Source organism: Coffea arabica, chromosome 9e (genome assembly GCF_036785885.1).
Source record: "Coffea arabica cultivar ET-39 chromosome 9e, Coffea Arabica ET-39 HiFi, whole genome shotgun sequence".
Classification (NCBI taxonomy): domain Eukaryota; kingdom Viridiplantae; phylum Streptophyta; class Magnoliopsida; order Gentianales; family Rubiaceae; genus Coffea; species Coffea arabica.
The window spans coordinates 3,828,588-3,847,746 of NC_092327.1; the positions used below are offsets into that span (position 1 = coordinate 3,828,588).

At 37.2% G+C, this 19,159-nt stretch overlaps 1 protein-coding gene across 7 annotated transcripts; it reads left to right on the forward strand.

Moving 5' to 3' along the window:
- Positions 1–376: 376 nt before the first annotated feature.
- Positions 377–6,189, forward strand: LOC113709294 (UTP--glucose-1-phosphate uridylyltransferase 2-like). 7 transcript variants are annotated; one of them, XR_011821617.1, is made up of 13 exons: positions 378–1,005; positions 1,131–1,176; positions 1,279–1,367; positions 1,550–1,589; positions 1,678–1,739; positions 2,549–2,620; positions 2,940–2,965; positions 3,320–3,372; positions 3,485–3,560; positions 3,757–3,808; positions 3,929–4,029; positions 4,106–4,209; positions 5,123–6,189. XR_011821617.1 is itself a non-coding variant. In XM_072066541.1 (8 exons), exons 4-8 carry the CDS (start codon positions 1,706–1,708, stop codon positions 3,522–3,524), a joined length of 225 nt encoding a protein of 74 aa, XP_071922642.1. In that variant the 5' UTR covers positions 377–1,176; positions 1,279–1,367; positions 1,550–1,589; positions 1,678–1,705; the 3' UTR covers positions 3,525–3,559. The 7 variants fall into 7 exon arrangements, 1 of the variants encoding a protein (XP_071922642.1); XR_011821618.1 differs by having other exon boundaries at positions 1,283–1,367; XR_011821615.1 differs by having other exon boundaries at positions 378–1,176.
- The last annotated feature ends 12,970 nt before the right edge of the window (positions 6,190–19,159 follow it).

The following is a 19,159-nucleotide window of genomic DNA, read 5'->3' on the forward strand; positions in this document are numbered from 1 at the left end:
ACTTTAATGGAAATAAATTTTCTATTAAGAATTAATTTCTGTTGTTTAACTAATTCTAAATAATAATAAAAAAAAAGGGTTGCCACGCGCGCGCGCGCCGCACGCGCGTTTCATCTTCATGGTTTCGTACCTGGTACGAAGCCATGAACGGGGATGACAGCAGAAATTTGGCAGAGGCCATTTTTGGCCTCCAAATCCACTCGTTTTTGTTTTTTCTTCTCCTCAACCATTGGCCAGCTCACCCCTTTGATTTCTATCAAGATTTCTCCAAAACAGAGGCCATCGGATGGCTCAGAAAATTGGAAGAAAAATGCAGCTCCAATCTCCTCCTTTAATTCTAGGTTGTGGGGGGATTTTATCAACATAAGTAGATAAAGAGCCGAAGGCCTCTGATGACCTGGAATGGTTTTCGTCGTCCTCTCACGTGCCGCACATGTGAGTCACCAGCCTCTTTTTTTCCGCGCAATGCGCCAAATACTTCCTCTCTAGGGTTTTCTTAAATTTCCTCCGCCGCCGCCGCTTTCTCTCTTCTCCCCTTCTCTCCTTCGCCTCACCTTTATCCTCAGAAGCTAAACCGATCCCAACAGTCCTTGATCAGATCTTTCCCTCTTCCTCTTGCTCTCAAAATCTTTATTATCTCTCCTTCTTCTTTCCTTCCAACTCTTTGATTTTATTCTTGAATATTACTTCAACTTTTTTATTTTTTTTCTTTATTCTCATGTTTACTGCGCCTGCCTGCCGTCCCCAATTCCCCACTCAACTCGCCACACCGGCTACTACGACCAATTTGTCATGTCTCCCAGCTCCGGACATCACAGAATTTAAAAGCTACCAGTTGCCACTTTCTGCTGGTCCCTAGGCTTTTCTTTTCTATCCACAGCACTCCACCCGTCCATCCGGCCCAAGCTTACAGCTAGATGAAGGAACAAAGCATAGGCCTCCACTACCCGTGCCAACTGCCTATTTGTTCCGTGTTTTCATTTAACATTTGAAGCTTCAAACCCTGTAAACGATACCTAACCTTTTCCACAATCGTCTTTTATTTTCGTTCCTTGGCTGAGAGACTGCCGACTTTGTCTTGGCTGGGATTACTTTTGATTTGTTGACTTTTATTTTTCGGTCAAATATAGAACCGAGAGTGAAGCATTGACTGCTGCTTCCTCTCTATTGTTTCAGGTACTACCTCGGTTCTTCCGTTACTTTCCGTTAATTAGTGATTATTTTTCTCTCTTCTATTTGGTTGCGTCGATGTTTTGTCTTGTTTTTTCTGGAATGCAGCTAGAGTGTAGATATGTGGTGGCCCTCTTAGAGATGATCTGAAAGAAAATATTCAATCCCAGATCTTCAAGCTAAAGTAGTAGAGTGAGGTATGTGCGATTTTCTCTAATTTTTTTCCTAATTATTTCATTTCATAGGATTTTTTTCTGAATTTTCCTGAAATTTTTTTAGAATGGCAATATTGATTTTATTAGAAATGCCTCTACCGAAATTTTTCTGGCTGCTTTTCAAGTTTATTATTGCTAATTAATTGGATTACTGGAATGGACAGGTTGTTGCAGTTAAGCAATTGGATAGAAATAGACTCTAAGGTAACCGGGAATTTTTGGTTGATGTTCTTATGTTCAGTCTTTTATATCATTCTAACCTTGTAAATTTAATTGGTTACTGTGCTAATAGGGACCAGAGGCTACTTGTCTATTAGTTCATGCCCTTGGGATCATTGGAAGATCATCTTCATGGTATCATTTCAGGCATTCTTGTTCATTATCTTGTCAATTGTTTGCGGTTTAGTTATTGCATGCATTTTTAAGTTAAATTTACATGTTTACTGAAATTTACAAACTACATAAATTTTCTTAAGGAAGGCATGATGACTGTGTAAGTTTTGTTTAGTAAGTTAATTGGGTTTTTTCTACTTAAACTAACTTTTATGTTGATTGCTCTTTCTTTACAATAATGCCATTTATAAGGAAAAATAAAATGCAGAACTAATGAAGCCTCAAGGATAGAGCTTAGGCTCAAACTTGCTTATTCTAGGTATGGGGGTCAATATTCGTTTCAGGAAAAGGGGAAAGGTGGGGTTGGGGGCATATAAGTGGCATAATATGGTGAATGGATGGTTTGGTGTTTTTAATAGTGGTGATAGCTGCTAGCATTGAAGAATCTTAAGTCCTTTAAGGTACTGCCTTCATTATTTTGTCATTTCTCTCCATTTTTTTTCCTTCCATGTTTGAACTATTGTGGTGTTGCTACTTTTTGTAATTATCAGCTGTTCTTTTTGCTTGTTTCATGGTTGTTTGTTTTGATTTTTCTGCCCCGAAATTTTCTGTTGGTTTTTTGTCCGATAAAATCCATCTAAAGATGACTATTATTTGTGTTAGTATGGCTTCTGCCTCCGATTAGTGATGCAAATTTACTTCTTTTTCAATATCGAACCAGCCTTTGCATTTAGAATAATGTCTTCTTTAACTTTCTGCCTTTTGTTTTCCCTGTATTCTATACTTTTAGATGATTTATTATTGTTTTCCTATTATTGTTGATCTATTAGGGTTCAGCTGCAGAAAGTGCTTTCTCGGGGATTTGATGAAAGTTCTTGGCCACTCCAAACTAAAACCGGCAGGTATACTCTACAAAAGATAAAAGGGACAATTACCTGCCATATTCACTCTTTTGTAGGTTAATACATACTTGAACATTTAAAATTGTACTTATGAGAAAATTGGAATAGCTACTCAAACTTGGTATATTTGTAAAATTTTGACAAGATTGATAAACATGCTATATTGTTTACATGGTATTTTTCTTACTTGTATTTTGCTAAATGGTTTAAACCATGCCATGAGATAGATGGATATATTCAATGATGCACTGGAATGTTTCTATTTTCATGCTTAATAGTTGCTATTAATTCATTTTCTATCTTCTGTTGCAGCTTCTAGAAATAGCTCAAGTTCCTGATGAACATGTGAGATTCAATTTCTTCTGGTTTCTTTACCTTTTAGCGAAATGCTTTTAACTGTTGGCATACTGCATGCAATCTTGTGCAATTTAAACATTGTTTCTTTAAATAACTATTTCTACATAAGAAGGTCCCAGGATTGATGTATGTAGGGGTATAAGCACGTTACATATAACCAGTTAGGTTAATCAGTATGGTTGTTTACTTAATGTGGAGTTAGATCCATCGACCTATTTAGGCAACTAAACAAGGGTATCCAGAATTAGCCCATTCTTGATGTAACATCTTTTTCTTGGGTTACACAATTTCATAGGCATCATTTTGATATTAAAGGATTATGCTGCTCCTCTTTTTTTACAGGTGAATGAATTCAAGTTGATAGGGAAGTTCAAAATTTTCAATCCCAACAACTTGTAAGTGTTATGCTTCTCATTTGAAGCTAAAATATTATTTGCTTCAAGCACTGTGGGCAATGCTTCCTTCATGGAAAATGCAATGGAATGATATATTTCTGCTATCATATAGATGGGTGAACTTGAAAGCAATCAAAAGACTTGTACAATAAAGTGCACTGAAGATGGAGATTATTCCAAATCCAAAGGTTCTATTTCTTAACTATCCGTTCTGCATTCTGCCAATGTATTTGTTCTTCTATTTAATTTTGTCTGATTAATAGGAAGTAGATGGGGTGAAAGTTCTTCAACTTGAAACTGCTACTGGCGCTACAATAAGGATACATTAACCTTATCTCTTGATATTCATTTAAACATCTTTATTTTCCATTTCTTTCCATTTAGGTTTATCAATATGGCATTTCACATTCAGTCTCCTCTCTACCAACAACCAAAGGTAAGAAGTAAAATCATTTACTTTCAGCCCCCACCCCCAATCAGTTCTTTGATCATGCTATTGAATTCTGTTTTGAATACTATATGAATTGCTATTTATTCATGCATTTAACCTTTACAGTCCGACCTGTACACTTTGTCTGATGACGGCTATGTGGTCTGCAACGAGGCTAGGAAAAATCCAACTAACCCAACTATGAATTGGGACCTGAATTTAAGAAGGTTGAGATTTTAGCCCCCTATCTTTCTCCACAGGTTGAATTGTTTATATAGCTAATTGTTTTTTTCACTTTTTTAGGTAGGCAACTTCTTAAGTCGTATCAAGTCTATTCCCAGTATTGTTGAACTAGACAGCCTAAAGATGAGTGGTGATGGTGGTTTGGATCTGGTATCACCCTGAAGGTAATACAAACTAACTACTTGTCTCCCTATTACTCTGTTTCCCTGTTACCCTGTTTCTGAAGCTTTATGGATGTATCTGTTCCTTGAAGATTTTCTTGTGATGTGGCAATTTGTGGTTGTACAGTGGTTTGTTATTTCTTATTTAGTGTCCATATGGCATATGCATTAATTTCTTCTTTTCTTTTTTTTTCCCCTTGTTTTAAGGGGAAAGTGACAATAACTGCAAAACCTGGAACCAAATTAGAAATTCCAGACAAAGTTGTAATTGCTGATAAGGTAATATATGCAGCCGACTGCCTTAAAAATTTGGTTCACCGATTCAAAAAAAAAATTGGTTCATGGTGCATAGCAATTTGGCTTTACATTCTCTATCTATTGCTAGGTTATAAATGGCCTTGAGGATATTTAAGAGGTCTAATTCTCTGGAAGTGATGCATAGTTTTGCCATTTTTAACGTTGAAAGAAATATTTGTTTCCATTTGTTTTCTTTGTGCAATTTTTTTTTAAAGAGAAGGTACTGAAAATTCGAAAAGTGATTGACTACTTTTGAACTATTTAAAAAGATTATTTGAGAGATATTTGGTGAATTATGGTCCATAAGAAAGAATAATTGGCACTGAGAATATTTCAAGCAATAAAAGATGAAATCCCTTCAAAAGTTGTATAATTGAAATTACATTGTTGATGTTAAGTTCCAAATTTTGAACTTTAAGTATCATCAACTCCAAACTTCATATTTATAGGGTGAACTGGTGGTTTAAGAAGAATTATTCTCAATTTCGCAGAATGACGTTGGATGTTAATGTAGGAAAAATTTAATCTGATTGAAAAATTCTTTTGTAATAATCCATTGTTCATTCTCTTCTGCTTGTTATACATGTACTTAACCCAAACGTCATTTGGTTTTTTGTAGGACTGGTTCCAAAACTGAGCTTGCTCCAGTTTCAGTTTCAACAGGATCTCGCACTGATGCAATACCATATTCTGGGAAATATGATGGGGTAGTTGGCATGTTGGGTGCAATAGAAGCCATCAACATTCTAAAGCGGTATGTTGGCTAAATTGGCTTGACTGACTCTTGTTAGCCCTCTTGAATTCTTAAATTGTACCATGGCCCAAAATTCAAGGTTGCAGTTGTTTGCTGGTTTGCTTTACCTAAATTTTTCGCTTGTTCGATGGTAGGTAATTTTTTTACGGAGTTGGAATCTTAGAGAATTGCCTTTCCCCCCTACTCCTTTATGTGTTTCTTGGATCCTTGCTTTACTAATGCTGCTATGCAATGGTCTTAATGCTAATTTTTTCATCTTTTTTCCTTGTATGCTTTGTTCTTTCCCTTATGCTAAATATCTGGCTGTGATTGTTAGCTGCTTTTTGATGTTTTATCTTTTCTGGAGTTTTGTTTGATTTCTTTTGGATTTTTCATAAGAGATGTTAAAAAGTAGGAACAAGTTTTTGGATACAAATCTGGAGAAAGTTTGTGGAGCTTCCCACACATTCATTTGGCAACCAAGATACACGTGATGCTTTGTCTGCAGCAATCCACCATGAGAACAAAGCTGTCATGTACCACTGCAAATATCCGCTTTTAAGGTTTATTGATGACTTCATTTTCATGTCAACGTCAAAGAAACGGGCCTCTTTGTTCTTCTCCCGGTTGCAAGGAGGATTTCATGGATACAACTGCTATATGAATAAAGGGAAATTTGGTGTAAATTTTGATATGGATCATGTATCAGGATTCAGGTCAAATATACTCTATATGGGTTAACTCTATGGTTGACCATAGAGTAAATTTTGAAATGAAGCTTATGGATTTGAAGCTCAAGATAAGATAGCTGATTTGGATTCCTATTTTCGTGAAACAATTTTGCCTCCTACTTATTCATGTATATTTATATTTAGCTGTGTACACAAATTATTAACTGACAAACATTTTTGTTCCATGAATCCATATGTCTAAGTGGGCATATTTTCTGTTTATCCCAACGCGCGCAGCGCGTTTTGTGCCTCCTAGTAGCTATAAAAGAATGAAAGGCAGCCAAGAAAGTGGGTGGCGGCGGAACAAGGAACAAAGAGAGAAAAACAGAGAGAAAGGGTAGAAATCGGGAAAGAAAGAAGAAAAATCTGTAAAAATTTTTGCCGGCAAGGTTGGCGAAACAGCTTGGTTTCCGGTCAAATTACAATCTAATCTCCAATTTTTAGAGAGAGATTTCTTTTCCTTCACCTTCTACGTATACTTGGGGGCAAATTGTGTTCAGAAATCGAGCAGTAAAACGCCTCCAAGGTGACCAAATCGGAGCTCCAAAGTCGCTGCTTTAGCGCTCCCGGCTCAATCTACAACCTTGCGGAGGACTTCGTCAAATCCACTTCCGTTTGCGTTGGTTCGGTCAAATCCGGTCCTAAAAGCTTCATCAGGTACCATCCTAAATTGATGACTTAGATCCTTTCATTTTTATTCGGTGTTGGGCTGTGCTTTTGGTTTCTGGGTCACTGCCGTCACTTTCTCTTTCTTGCTGTGAGATGAAAATTTCCCATGTTTGCTTATGTTTAAATGTGGCGTTTGAAGTAAATGGAATCTGGATGCTGTTGGGGATATTATTATTTTTTCATTTTTGCTTTCTGGACTTGTATATTTGATCGGTTTCTCGCCGGAAATGATAACCCAGCAAGAGTTGCAGAAGGAAAGAATGAATTGCCAAGACCATCGAACAGGATGCATGGAAACTTTTAAAAATTTCATTTGTGACCCCCAAAGGTTTAATTAGTTTTACTATGGCCCAAATACTTTCGCAATTGAACCAATTTTGCCCTTTTAAAATTTTAATCTTCTTCTGATTGTGATATGTGACTTGTTGTGTAGATTAATCTTGGGATTTAATGCATGATTAAGGTCCAGCATTTTTTTTTAGATTTCTTACCTTCTTGGATTAGTAAAATAGATTAAAGGCTTGGGTTAATATCTTCTTAGGGCTTTTGGGGCAGATTAATGTTGAGGATCAGGTTGGGTTTAGTAAATGGGTTTGGATTAATTTACTTGGGTTTTTCGTTTGGGCTTAGGAGGTAAAAGCCTACCTTTTGATTGGATTTGTTGGGGTAAGATTACGGTCTGGCCCGTACATTTTGCTTGGATTTTGCCTTGGGGTAAGGGAGTTTCGGCCCAAGAAAAGAAATAAAGTGGCCCAGTGGCCTGATTCACCGAGGAACCAGAAAACGTTTTGCATAATGGTCCCTTTACTTTTCATTAATTATGTTACGGCTCTAAAACCTTTTTTTTCTTTCGATTAGGTCCCTAATTTAATTGCAAATAGGTCCCTGGGCTTTTATTTTCTTCAATTTTGACCCCTAATCTTTTATGATAATTACAAAGTAACCCCTAAAACTTTCTTAATTTTTGCAATTATGTCCCTAATGGATTTGTTGTCTTAAATAGAAGTTGCTTTTCCTCTTTAATTATGAATTATGTTCCATTTAAACGCTTCAATTGACTGACTTCATGCTTATTTCCATTTTTATGAATTATTTGTTAATTAAATTGGTGCCTTGATGATTTTTGCTAATTTTGGAGTTAAATAGGGCAAATCCACACCCCAATTAGTTACTACGTCAAGAGAGGTATCTTCTCGTGTTATTTTAAATCTCTCTATGTGCTCCCATGTGATTTTATGTGTTTAATTGCATGATTTTTGAATTTTTTTATTATTTCTATTTATTTCTATTTCATTTATTTATTTTATTTGTTTTAATTTTGCGTATTAATTTTAAATTTAATTTTGATTATTTTGGGAGGCACTCGAATGCCAAAATTGTAATAGTTAGGAATTTAATTGTTTTATTCCTTCTTATTTCCCCTTTTAGATTGTAGTAGGCATCCCCCCTCCTGATGTAATAGTTAGGGTTTCTTTGTTTTCTTTGTGTGATTTGCATGCGTATGTGCTATGTGTTTAATTGCTTTCTTAGGGTTTGGCATCTAGATATGCATGCTTATGTGTTATGTGTTATGTGAATTACGTGCTCGCATGCCTACTCGCTTTAATTATGCACATTTATTTATGTATGTATGATGGATGCAAAATGCACGAAACCGTGGCTAGTCCAACGCTAGTCATGGTCTTCCCCTCGAGCTCTTACAAGTCCAATGCTTGTGAGAGAGCGCTAGTGAAGGGCTAGTCCAATGCTAGACCCAATAGGGCCGTCCCTCGCTAGTAAATTCGCATGCCTTCATCTCATGCATATTTTCCACTTTTTTTAGGGCCTCTTTTATCATTTTTTGCATGACATCTCCTCCTTATACGTATATCCCTTCCCCATATTTTCCCTTATATGTATATTACTTACCCCTTTGTATGAAAACATGACATTAGACTCGCATTCCCATTTAAGAATTAGAACTAGGCTAGTACATTTGCATGATTAGATTAGGGAAATAACCCCTTGAATATGGGATATGGACGAGTTTGGCTTTCTAGCCTTAGCACGCTCGTATTCCCTCTATTAAGGGGAAAATTGAGTCACGAACATTAGTTCCCCGTACCCGACATGATGCATTCCTTTAAGACACGTATATTTCTATAATTATTTTTATCCTTTTCTTCTTCTTAGAGTCTCATATTTTGCATGATTCGTGACCTCTCCAAAGAGTCATTATTGGGCGTCACAATTAATGTGATTGGTACCATTCGAGCTTTGAAGAGAAATTTTGCCCCCCAATGCCCCCTAGGTCTGGGGTTTGCATTCATATAGCACATCCAAATGTGATAAATTCTTTGGTTAAAACAAGAAAATCTTTGACTAAATCGCGCAACTAGCCTTGGCTAGGTCGAAGGGGTGCCTTGGATTTTTATCCTTGCCTTCCCCTTCGTCAAATGTGACTCCCGAATCTTTTTCATTGGTTTACGTAGACTAGGAGTCGTTTAAAAGGGGTTCTTCTACTTTTTCCTCTAAAAAGTTCATTTTAGGTGACTTGTTACACCTTAACTCTATACCAAGTGGCGACTCCGATTTTTATTTCAAAAACCCTTTTTAAAATATATTTTGGGTCAAATCGTCGCATTTTCAAGTCCCATTTAGACCCATATTTTTCATTTTCTTTGTAAATCAAAATTCAATTTTCAAATAAAAATTCACTTTTTAAACCATTTATTTTTCTTGTAAAAAATGGGGCGCGACAGCCATGGATTATAGTAAGCTCCCTTTGGTTAGGAGCACTATAGGCGAGGCCGTATCAAGAGCGCTGCTGTGGGCTTATCTTTCTGCCGGTGGAGATCTCGGTTGGGAATTGGAAACCGGATTAATGATGCCGATCACTAGTTTTCTCCGAAATAATCTGCGGTACTGGAAAACTTGGATCACGCAACTTACCCAAATGCCATCTGAACTCTTGTGGGTCTTGAGATGCTTTGTCAAGAACATGGGGTGGTTCTACTGTCGACCTCTTCCAAACGTTTTATATGATTAAGAACAATGAAAGCAAGAAGGGATGGTTCTACTTTCGAATCCGTTCCCAATATGTCGAAACACTCAACCTCAATAAGTTTTTTCATTTTCTCCACCAATTTTTAGAAAATTTTATTTATTCTTTTTATTGTAGTTATGGTTATTTAATTTGATTCCAATTACTTCATTCTTTGTAAAGGGACCCTAGATATTGTTGATTTTATAAAAAAAATTTCAAGTGTTGCAGACGCAGCTCCTAAATCTATTAAATTATGATTACATGGAAGCGAATTCAACAGGTTGTTGAAGTTTGTGGAGCCTGCTGTTCGCTTGTCTATGTTACTGACCGCTGTGGTCAATTATTATGATAATGAAAATGGATGTCTAGTCTTCGGAAAAGAAATTTATTCATTGAATTGGAAGATTTATGAAGAATAATAGTATATTTTTTCTTATTTTATGTTTGAATTAATTTTTTACTCTCTTTCAATTATTCATATTGGAGCATCTGCTTGTTGTTGCAGAGTAGATCATTTATGGTTTCCAGTGTGATGCCCCTCTTATCAATAATATTCCCATGAACTTTCCACTAATGGTGGAATGGAGTGGGCTACGAAAGCAGTCGTCCATGAACCATCGAAATAGGTTAGAAGTCGATTTCTTTTTGCAGCTCTTTGAATGCTTAGAGACAAATTAGTTCATTTTCACCGTAAGTCAAACTGTAATTGCATATCCCAGGTGATAATCCGACGAGTTTGTTATGAATAGATTTTCACCGAGCGCTTCGTTAAGAAATAGTAGGTCAATATTCTTTTATTAGTTATGGATAGATTAGCTCCAACCCATAAAGAAATAACGAAACCGAACTTTGAGGAAGTCGAGAAACTCGACTGGTTAGAAGAGAATGCCACTAGTAAAGAGGAGACGACCAGCTCGTGAGAGGAAACCTCGGGAGAATCCGAGGAAACAGAGTCCTCCAAGTTCTTTGAAGACTCAAAAGCTTTGTACAATGATTATTTTGGGATCAATGTGCCGCATGATGAGGGCGTGGTGGTTTTTCGAACTCCACCAAATTTTGTCGCTATTGATTACGGCAAGCTCCTTTCATGCTAGAGCACTATAGGCAAGGCCGGGTAAAAGGCGCTGCTACAGGCCTATCTTTCTACCAAGATTACAATATCTACTGGGTCTAGGTGGACCAATGAGTAGTCTGCCCTCTTGAAGGTGGATGGCGATCTCTGCCGAGTAATTGGAATTTGGCTTAAGGATGCCAAGCAACTAGATTCCTCTGAGACAATTTGCGGTATTGGGGAGCTTGGATCACACCCTAATGCCTTTCGAACTCTTGTGGGATTCGAGATACTTTGCCGAGAATAACAGGTGATTTTCACTGTCAACCTCTTCTGAAGGTTTTACATGATTAAGAATAGTGCAAATGAGAAGGGATGGTTCTACTTTCGGACCCTTTCCCGACATGTCAAAACACCTAGACTTAATAGGTTTTTTCATTTTCTCTAGTACTTTTTAGAAAAATGTCTTTATTCTTCTATTGTAGTCATTGACATTTAATTTAATTTCTCTTTCTTTTTTATAAGGGGACCTTAGATATTGTTGATTTTACAAAAAATATTTCAAGTGTTGCGTGTTGCGCCCCATTTTTTTAATAAAAAATATAATAAGTGAGTGAAGTATGGTTTGAAAAATGGTGATGTGTGTGAAAATGAAAGAGAAAGGCCATAGGACTTTGAAATGCGACGTTTTGGCCAAAAATAGTAATCTAAAAAGGTTTTGGAAAAATGTAGGAATCGCCACTTGGTATTGAGTTAGGGTGTACCAAGTCACCCAAAAAATGTGGATTTAAATGTAAAACCTTTTTAGATTGACTCCAAAATCTACGATAAATCAGAGAAAAATGGTTCGGGGGTCACAGTTGAAGAGAGGGAAGGCAAAGACAATATCTAAGGCACCCTTTCAACCTAGCCTAAGCTAGTTGCATGATTTAGTCATGATTTTCCAAATTTCTAACCAAAAGATGTTTCGCATTTGGATGTAACTAATATGAATGCAATCCTAAACCTAATGAGGAATCGAAAGGGACAAATATCTCTTAGAGGCTCGATTGGACTTAATCACATGAGTTGTGATAGCCAAGGATAAACATTCCAAGAGGTCACGAGTAATGCTAATGATTAAAAAATGAATGGAATGAATGTATGCAATGTGAAAACATGAACTTGTGTGAAGTGAAAAAAATAATAAAATAATAGTGTGCAAGTGGGAGTGTGCAAATGGGGGTGCAAGGTGAGGTATGTAAAGTGATAGTATGAAGTGCATGTGTGCTCAGTGGTAGTATGTAAAGTGCTAGTGGTAGAGTGAGAATGTGTAAGATAAGAGTCATGTGAAGTGAACATGTGGAAAAAGGGATAGAATATGAAGTGAGAGTGCAAAGTGATAGTGGATAAATGAAATGCATGAACCCTAGAGGAATGCAAGCAAGACAAGTACGGGGAGACCCTAAATCGTGACTTTTGCTTTTCCTTTTGGTTAGAAAAAGAATGAGCGTGCTAAGGCTATGTGTAGCCAAACTCGTCCATCCCTCTTACCAGAAGAATAACTCCTTAACCTAATCAAACAGATGACCCTAATAACTAGAATGTAATGCAAAGTCCTAAAGATCGTGTTTCAAATGCGGGAAGAGGGTAGAGGTTCATGCCAAAATGTAAAATACTAAAAAAAGGAAAAATGAATGAAATGTAGTGAAGGCATGCGAGTGTGTACTAGCGAGGGGCGGCCCTATTGGGTCTAGCATTGGACTAGCCCTTTACTAACGCTCTCTCACAGGCATTGGACTTGTGAGTGATCGAGGGGAAGACCATGACTAACATTGGACTAGCCACGGTAACGTGCATTCCATCCACATAATCAGATATAATACTAAAGCAAATAGACATGCAAAGCACATAGTTTCACATAGCACGTAGCACATAAGCATGCTTATCTAGATGTAGAAGCCTAGGGAAAGCAATTAAACACATAGGCATGTAGACACATACAAGCACATAGCACACAAGCCCTATCTATTACAAAAGGGAATGCCTACTACAATCTAAGGGGGAAATAAATAAATAAATAAAATCATAACCTAGCTATTACAACTTTGGCATTAAATTGCCTTTCAAATGATCAAAATTGAACTAAAATAAATATACAAAACTAAAGCCAATAAAGCAAACAAATAAATAAATAAAATAATAAAAAAAACATTCAAGAGGCATGTGATCAAACACGTAAAGTCACATAAGGCACGTAGAGTCAAATAAAGTAAGAAATAAGAGATATGGTGTACCTCCCTTGAATTGGGGCCCTAATGGAGTGAAATTACTTATTTACCCTCCAAAATAAAAGAAAAGGTCAAAGCATCACTTTAATTAAGGAATAATCACATGAAATGAGAATAAGCATGAAATGGAATCAATCCAAGGCATTTAAAGGAAGGCGGACAACCCATGTAAAATTAAACAAGTAAATGACCTGATTGCAAAAACTAAAGAAATTTGAGGGGTCAATTTGATTGATTTTTCCAATTGTTTGGGCATAATAGCATTAGATGAAAATCAAGGGGTTAAAGTGAAATCTTTGAAATTATTCATGCAAAGCTTACGAAGAGCTTTCGTCTTCATTGCTGGTGTTCTACTGCTACTTTAGAACTTATTCAGACACCCTTTGCAAATTCGAACAAAGACTAGCAAACTCACTAGCTAAGACCCATTAAAAACTTGAACATCTTTGATTAATACAACCCAACCGCAGGAAACAAATCGTTGAAAATCAAACGAGGACCCAAATGGCAGAATGTGCAATGACAGAGAAAACAAAACCAGCTTTCTGGTGAATCCTGGATGGGTTTATCACAAGCTAACAAGTTACAGAACTTGCAAAGCAGCAGAAGCAAATATTCACGATCAACTTCTGAGTTCTGAATGGAATTCACCCCACCCATCCAATGTATCAAACCTAGCAAAAATTACAAAGCAAAAGCTGCCTTTCAGATTCATGAATACCATTTGTTCTCATTCAAACACAGCTAATGATTGTTGCTTTTTCCTTAACTCAGATTTGTCGATATTCAAGTTCAAGTGCATACAAGGATCCAAACATTCAAGCACATGAAATCAACATCCATTGCTGTAAAGGGGATTTTAAACTAATGACTTGCGGGAACATGGGGAGGAAAAAAAAAACAGCAGAGAACGAACCAACATGAAATAAGACAACGAAACACAGCAGCAAAAGACCTCGACATTTTCTGATCTAAATCTAACGATATCTGACGGGAAAGAGATGAGAATATTACCTTAATCACGAGACAAAGAGTGAGATGACCCCAGGAAACAAGCTCAGATGGAGCTGCCGGATCTTCGAAGGCGTGCCAGTGGGCTTTGGGGCTGCGGTAACTCAGAGGAATAAACTGAACGTGCAACGCCCCCAAGAAGTTGCGCTGATTCCAGAAATGAAGTCGCAAGCTTCGTCGCCGACGTTCCAAGGTTGATGATGCAGCGATTTTATGGCTAAATTCAAAGTTTTTTCAATCGTCTTTTCAACAAAATTTCTGAACAAAAAATCTTTCCCTAACTCCCTAATTTGTGCAGAACTTGAAATTTTCTTAAAAGGAACAAAAATCAAAGAGATATTGGAACTCAAAAATGGCTGAAAATCAGCCCTTGTTGCGCGAAATTCTGCAACTTTTCCTTCGTTTCTTTTCTCTTCCCTTCGCAGCCTAGATTGACCCTCAGCCCTCAAGCTTTCTCTCAGATTTCCTAACCTCGCTCAATCTGTCCGAAACCCTTCTTGTTTTTCCTTTCTCCAACCTTCTTCTCGGCAAACCCCCGAAGCTCTCTTTTTTTGTTCCAGATTTTTCTTCCCAGCTCCCCGAAACCCTCCTTCCTCAGCCACCTGAAGCTCCTTCCTTTTCCAGCAGCCACCCTTCAAAGCCTTCCTCCCTTGCTTTTCGTTCAGTTTTGGCCCTTCATTTTTTTCTTTGATTCCTTTTCCTCCCTTTCACTCTTCACTCCGCCGACAAACTACCTTCCTTCCTTCTCTCTCGTAGCTCTCCCCTTACCCTTTTCTTTTCCTCTGCTTTTTCTACTTAGCCGCTATCCTTCTGATTCTCTCCCTCGGCTTGTTTCTCTCTTTTGTTCCAAACCCTCGCTGCCTCGAAGCTCTCTGCTATCCCTTTCCAGATTTTTCTTTTCTTCCCTCAGTTTCCTGTTCTTTCTCTCCTTTTCTCCCCAAGAAACCCCCGTAGCCTTCTGGTTTTTTCCTACCCACAGCCGCCAACCTCTCATCCCCTTAAACCCTCTCATTTCTCTCCTTTATATAGGCATCCGAAATGCCCCCGTAACCTAAGACCAAGGGATGAGATTTGGAGCTGCATTTTGGCTCTTCCTATCAAACCATCAAATGGCATTTGATTTTGTACTTTTTATGTTGTTGAATCAAAGCCAGGCGATCATGTACTGGCTTGATCCAACGGAGCAACAAAAATCAATGAAAAATGGGATGTCCTTCCGTGCATGATTTCTGCTTGAAATGTGATACGGAGAAAGGGCCAGGATCTTGTGCAACTTAAAGTGCATGAGCTTGCTCTTCTTTTTTTTCAATGAATCAGTTAATTAATAATAAACAAATTTTCTTAATAAAAATAAGATAAGCAAAAATTAAAACCAAATCAACTAAAAAAATAAATAAAATAAAATAAAATAAAAATTTAAAATTTTGGAGTTCTTGAATCTATCACGCTACGATTACTTGGAAGTGAATTGGATATCTTTTTGAAGCTTGCGGAGCCTGTTGATTACTTGTCTACACTATTGATCACTGTTGTGAATTATTATGATAATGAAAATGGATATTTAGTCTTCAAGTAAGAGAAGTTATTCATTGGATTGGAAGATGCATTAGGAGGAACAGGTTTGTCAATAGACGACAAATCAATTACAGGAAAGGTTGAAGAGGAATAGTTATATGTTTTGTGAGATAGATTGATAGGTGGGAGACAAAAGTTAACCAAATGAAAAAGGGTATTCACTTTGAAGTCTATAAGGGAGATATTCCATAAATTTGATCAAGAAGACAATGCTAATGTGCGAGCACCAGTTCTATATTTGATAGGATCATTAATTCTTTCCTCTCCAATAATACAGTTCCTCTTGTCTATTTAAATTTTTTGAAAGAAATTAATAGGATCAAGAATTTTGCATGAGGAACAGGGATGCTAGGCTTCCTCCAAATTAATTTGAGCAAAGTCAAGTTGGAGGAAACCCACTCTCTAGTGGGCATTTTTATTTTTTGTCGATAAGGATATGCTATAGTTTATTCAACGTTATAGTATATTTCTTTCTTATTTCACTTCTGAATTAAATTTTTACTTTCTCTTTTAGTTACTCATATTGAAGCATCTGTCCATTTTTGTAGAGTGGATCGTTTATGGCTCTCATTATAATGCCTATCTTATTAATAATTTTTCAATGAACTTTTTGCTAATGGTGGAATAAAGTGGGCTACTGAAGTAACCATCTATGAACCGTTGAAATAGGTTAGAAGTCGATCCCTTTTGTAGCTCTTTGAAAGGTTATAGACAAATCAATTCATTTTCACTATAAGTCAAACTGTAATTGCATATCCAAATTGATAACCCAATGTGTTTGTCACAAGTAGATTTCCATTGAACACTTTGTTAAGAAATAGTAAGTTAATCTTCTCTTCTTAATTATGGATAGAATAACCCGGACCTACAAAAAACCAGCGAGGCGAAACTTTGAGGAAGTCGAGAACCTCGACCAGTTCGAAGAAAAAATCACCAGTAAAGAGGAGACGACTAACTTGTGAGAGAACAACTCAGGAGAATCCGAGTAAATAGAGTCCTCATGAGAGGACACCTCGGAAAAATCCAAGGAAACAGAATCCTCCAAGTTCTTAGGAGATTCAGTGGCTTTGTACAATGATGCTTATGGGTCAAGGTGCCATAGGATGAAAGCGTAGTGGTTCCTCGAGCTCCACAAAATCTTGCCATCATTAATTGTGGTGAGATCCCTTCATTCAGGAGCACTATAGCTGAAGTTAGGTAAAGGGCACTGCTGTGGGCCTATTCTTCAGTCGATGTTACAATATCTTCTGGGTCTAGGCAGACCAGTCAACAGCCCCCCTCCTAAAAATTTGGTGGTGATCTATGTCGAGCAATTGGAATTCGGATTAAGGATGCCGACCATCAGATTCCTCTGAGTCAATCTATGGTACTCAGGAACTCAGATCACGCAACTTCCCTTTAATGCCATCCGAACTCTTGTGGGGTTCAAGATGCTTTGTTGGAGAACAAGGGGTGGTTCCCACTATCAATTCAAAGGTTTTCACTTTGAAAGAGGGGATACACTTTGAAGTCTCTAAGGGAGATATTTCACAAATTTGATCTGAAAAATGATGCTACTATGCGAGTACTATTCCTATATTTGATAGGATCAGTAATCATTCCTTCCTCTAATAATGCTATCCATCTTATCTATTTAAAAATTTTGGAAGACATTGATAGGATCAAGGATTTTGTATGGGAAGCAGCAATGCTAGCTTTCGTCCAAATTAGTTTAAGAAAAGTGAAGTTGGAGGAAACCCACTCTTAAGGAGGGCATTTCTATTTTTTGTCGATAAGGATGTGGTATAGTTTGTTTATGGTTATAGTATATTTCTTTCTTATTTCATGTTTGAATTAATTTTTCACTTTCTCTTTCAGTTATTCATATTGGAGCATCTGCCTGTTGTTGCACAGCGAATCATTCATGACTCCCATTATGATACCCTTCTTATCAATAATGTTCCCATGAACTTTTTGCTTATGGTGGAATAAAATGGGCTACTAAAGCAACAGTCTATGAACCATCGAAATAGGTTAGAAGTCAATTCCTTTTTGCGCAAATCTTTCAAAGCTTAGAGACAAATCAGTTCATTTACACTGTAAATCTAACTGTAATTGCATATTCGAAGTGATAACCCGACGTGTTTGTCACGAACCATCACCCAGCACTTCGTTAAAAAATAGTAAGTTAATTTTCTCTTCTTAGTTATGACTAGAATTGTGACGCCCCCATTTCTCCCAAGGGCGGACCCAAGGGTATCGGCGGGACGCCTGCCCAACTCTCGCCAGGACTCGGTACAATCCATAATTCAAAACTAGGAATGCTTCAAATAACTTCAATATATATATATTTAAAGTACTCCAAAACACTTCATACTTACAATTAGTCAGCTCTCAAGCTTAATAAAACCCAAAAGAATATTTACTACAGCCATCTGCTGTAATACAACTTAAAGTTTTCTCCAAAAGAAAACAATCTAGCACTATTCACGAGCACTTGGTCTCGAACCCTGTTAAAGAAAACAAAAATGTGGAATGAGCTACACAGCCCAGTGAGGTTCCAAGACACTCCAGCAATTCTAATAAATCAAGTAATTTGAGCATACCCAATGTATGATTTAAGGTTGCACATTGGCACATTAACATGAGACAGTTATCATTGTATGAGTAATTTGAACATATCACAGGTATGGCTCAGGGTCGCACGTTGGCACATTAGCATGAAACAGTTATCATTATGTAAAATAAATACACATTCAAGGATACGGTGTTCCAGTGGAACCATTTCGGTCAACTGCACCTTATAACTTCAGAATCCCCTCGGTTTGTCTGGCCATCACCTTATCCCTCTAGTGGTAGTACTCGAGTATACCGAAACGGTGTCCCAAGATTCCAACCTACCCAACCGAGCCAGTCCTCGCTCGAGTAGGTCAGTAACCAAGGGCAGGGCCCAGTTTAGCTTAGAACTTACAACATGCACAAGTAATCGAGTAAATTGGTGAACGGTAAAAATTTATCTTTTTAGTAGGTCGAGTGAGATAAAGTACACACTCGCCTTAAAACGGTGGCCAATTTCATATGAGCATGTAATTTACGATAATCAAGAAATCAAATAGTCAAGTAATCAAGTAAGCAGGTAATCACATAGGTAGGTAATCAAGTAGGTTGGTAAACAGTAAGTAATTACGGTTAACGGTAAGTAATTACGGTTAATTGGCAGATATTTGCCATTTTAATAGGCCGCCATTAGCCATTTCCCACTTTTACCACTTAAGAGTCAAGGAGATTCACTCCAGCCGACTTATGCAGCCATAGCATAATTAATCATTTAAACACTTCACGTAAATATGTAATTCAAGTATTTCATGTCGAGTAATTCAAGTATACGTTACTTAAATATGCATGAGTGTGGTAAATACTTAACATGTATCACTTAACACTTAATGATCATGGAATAAGCATGTCATAGACTTATTCAATTTACGTACTCCTATATGGAACACTCACCTAGTCAAAACAAATGAGTAAGTGCTCCAACAAGTGTTTAGGCGTCCGCTCTGAGTTCCTCTTGAAGGTCCCCTTGAGCGCCTGAGCAAACAATAATCAACTTCA

Coding starts and splice junctions, on each gene's coding strand:
- LOC113709294 (XM_072066541.1), top strand. CDS start 1,706: ATGCCCTTGGGATCATTGGAAGATCATCTTCATG. Junction 2,621..2,939: donor CTCCAAACTAAAACCGGCAG/GTATACTCTACA, acceptor TGCAGCTTCTAG/AAATAGCTCAAGTTCCTGAT. Junction 2,966..3,319: donor CTCAAGTTCCTGATGAACAT/GTGAGATTCAAT, acceptor CTTTTTTTACAG/GTGAATGAATTCAAGTTGAT.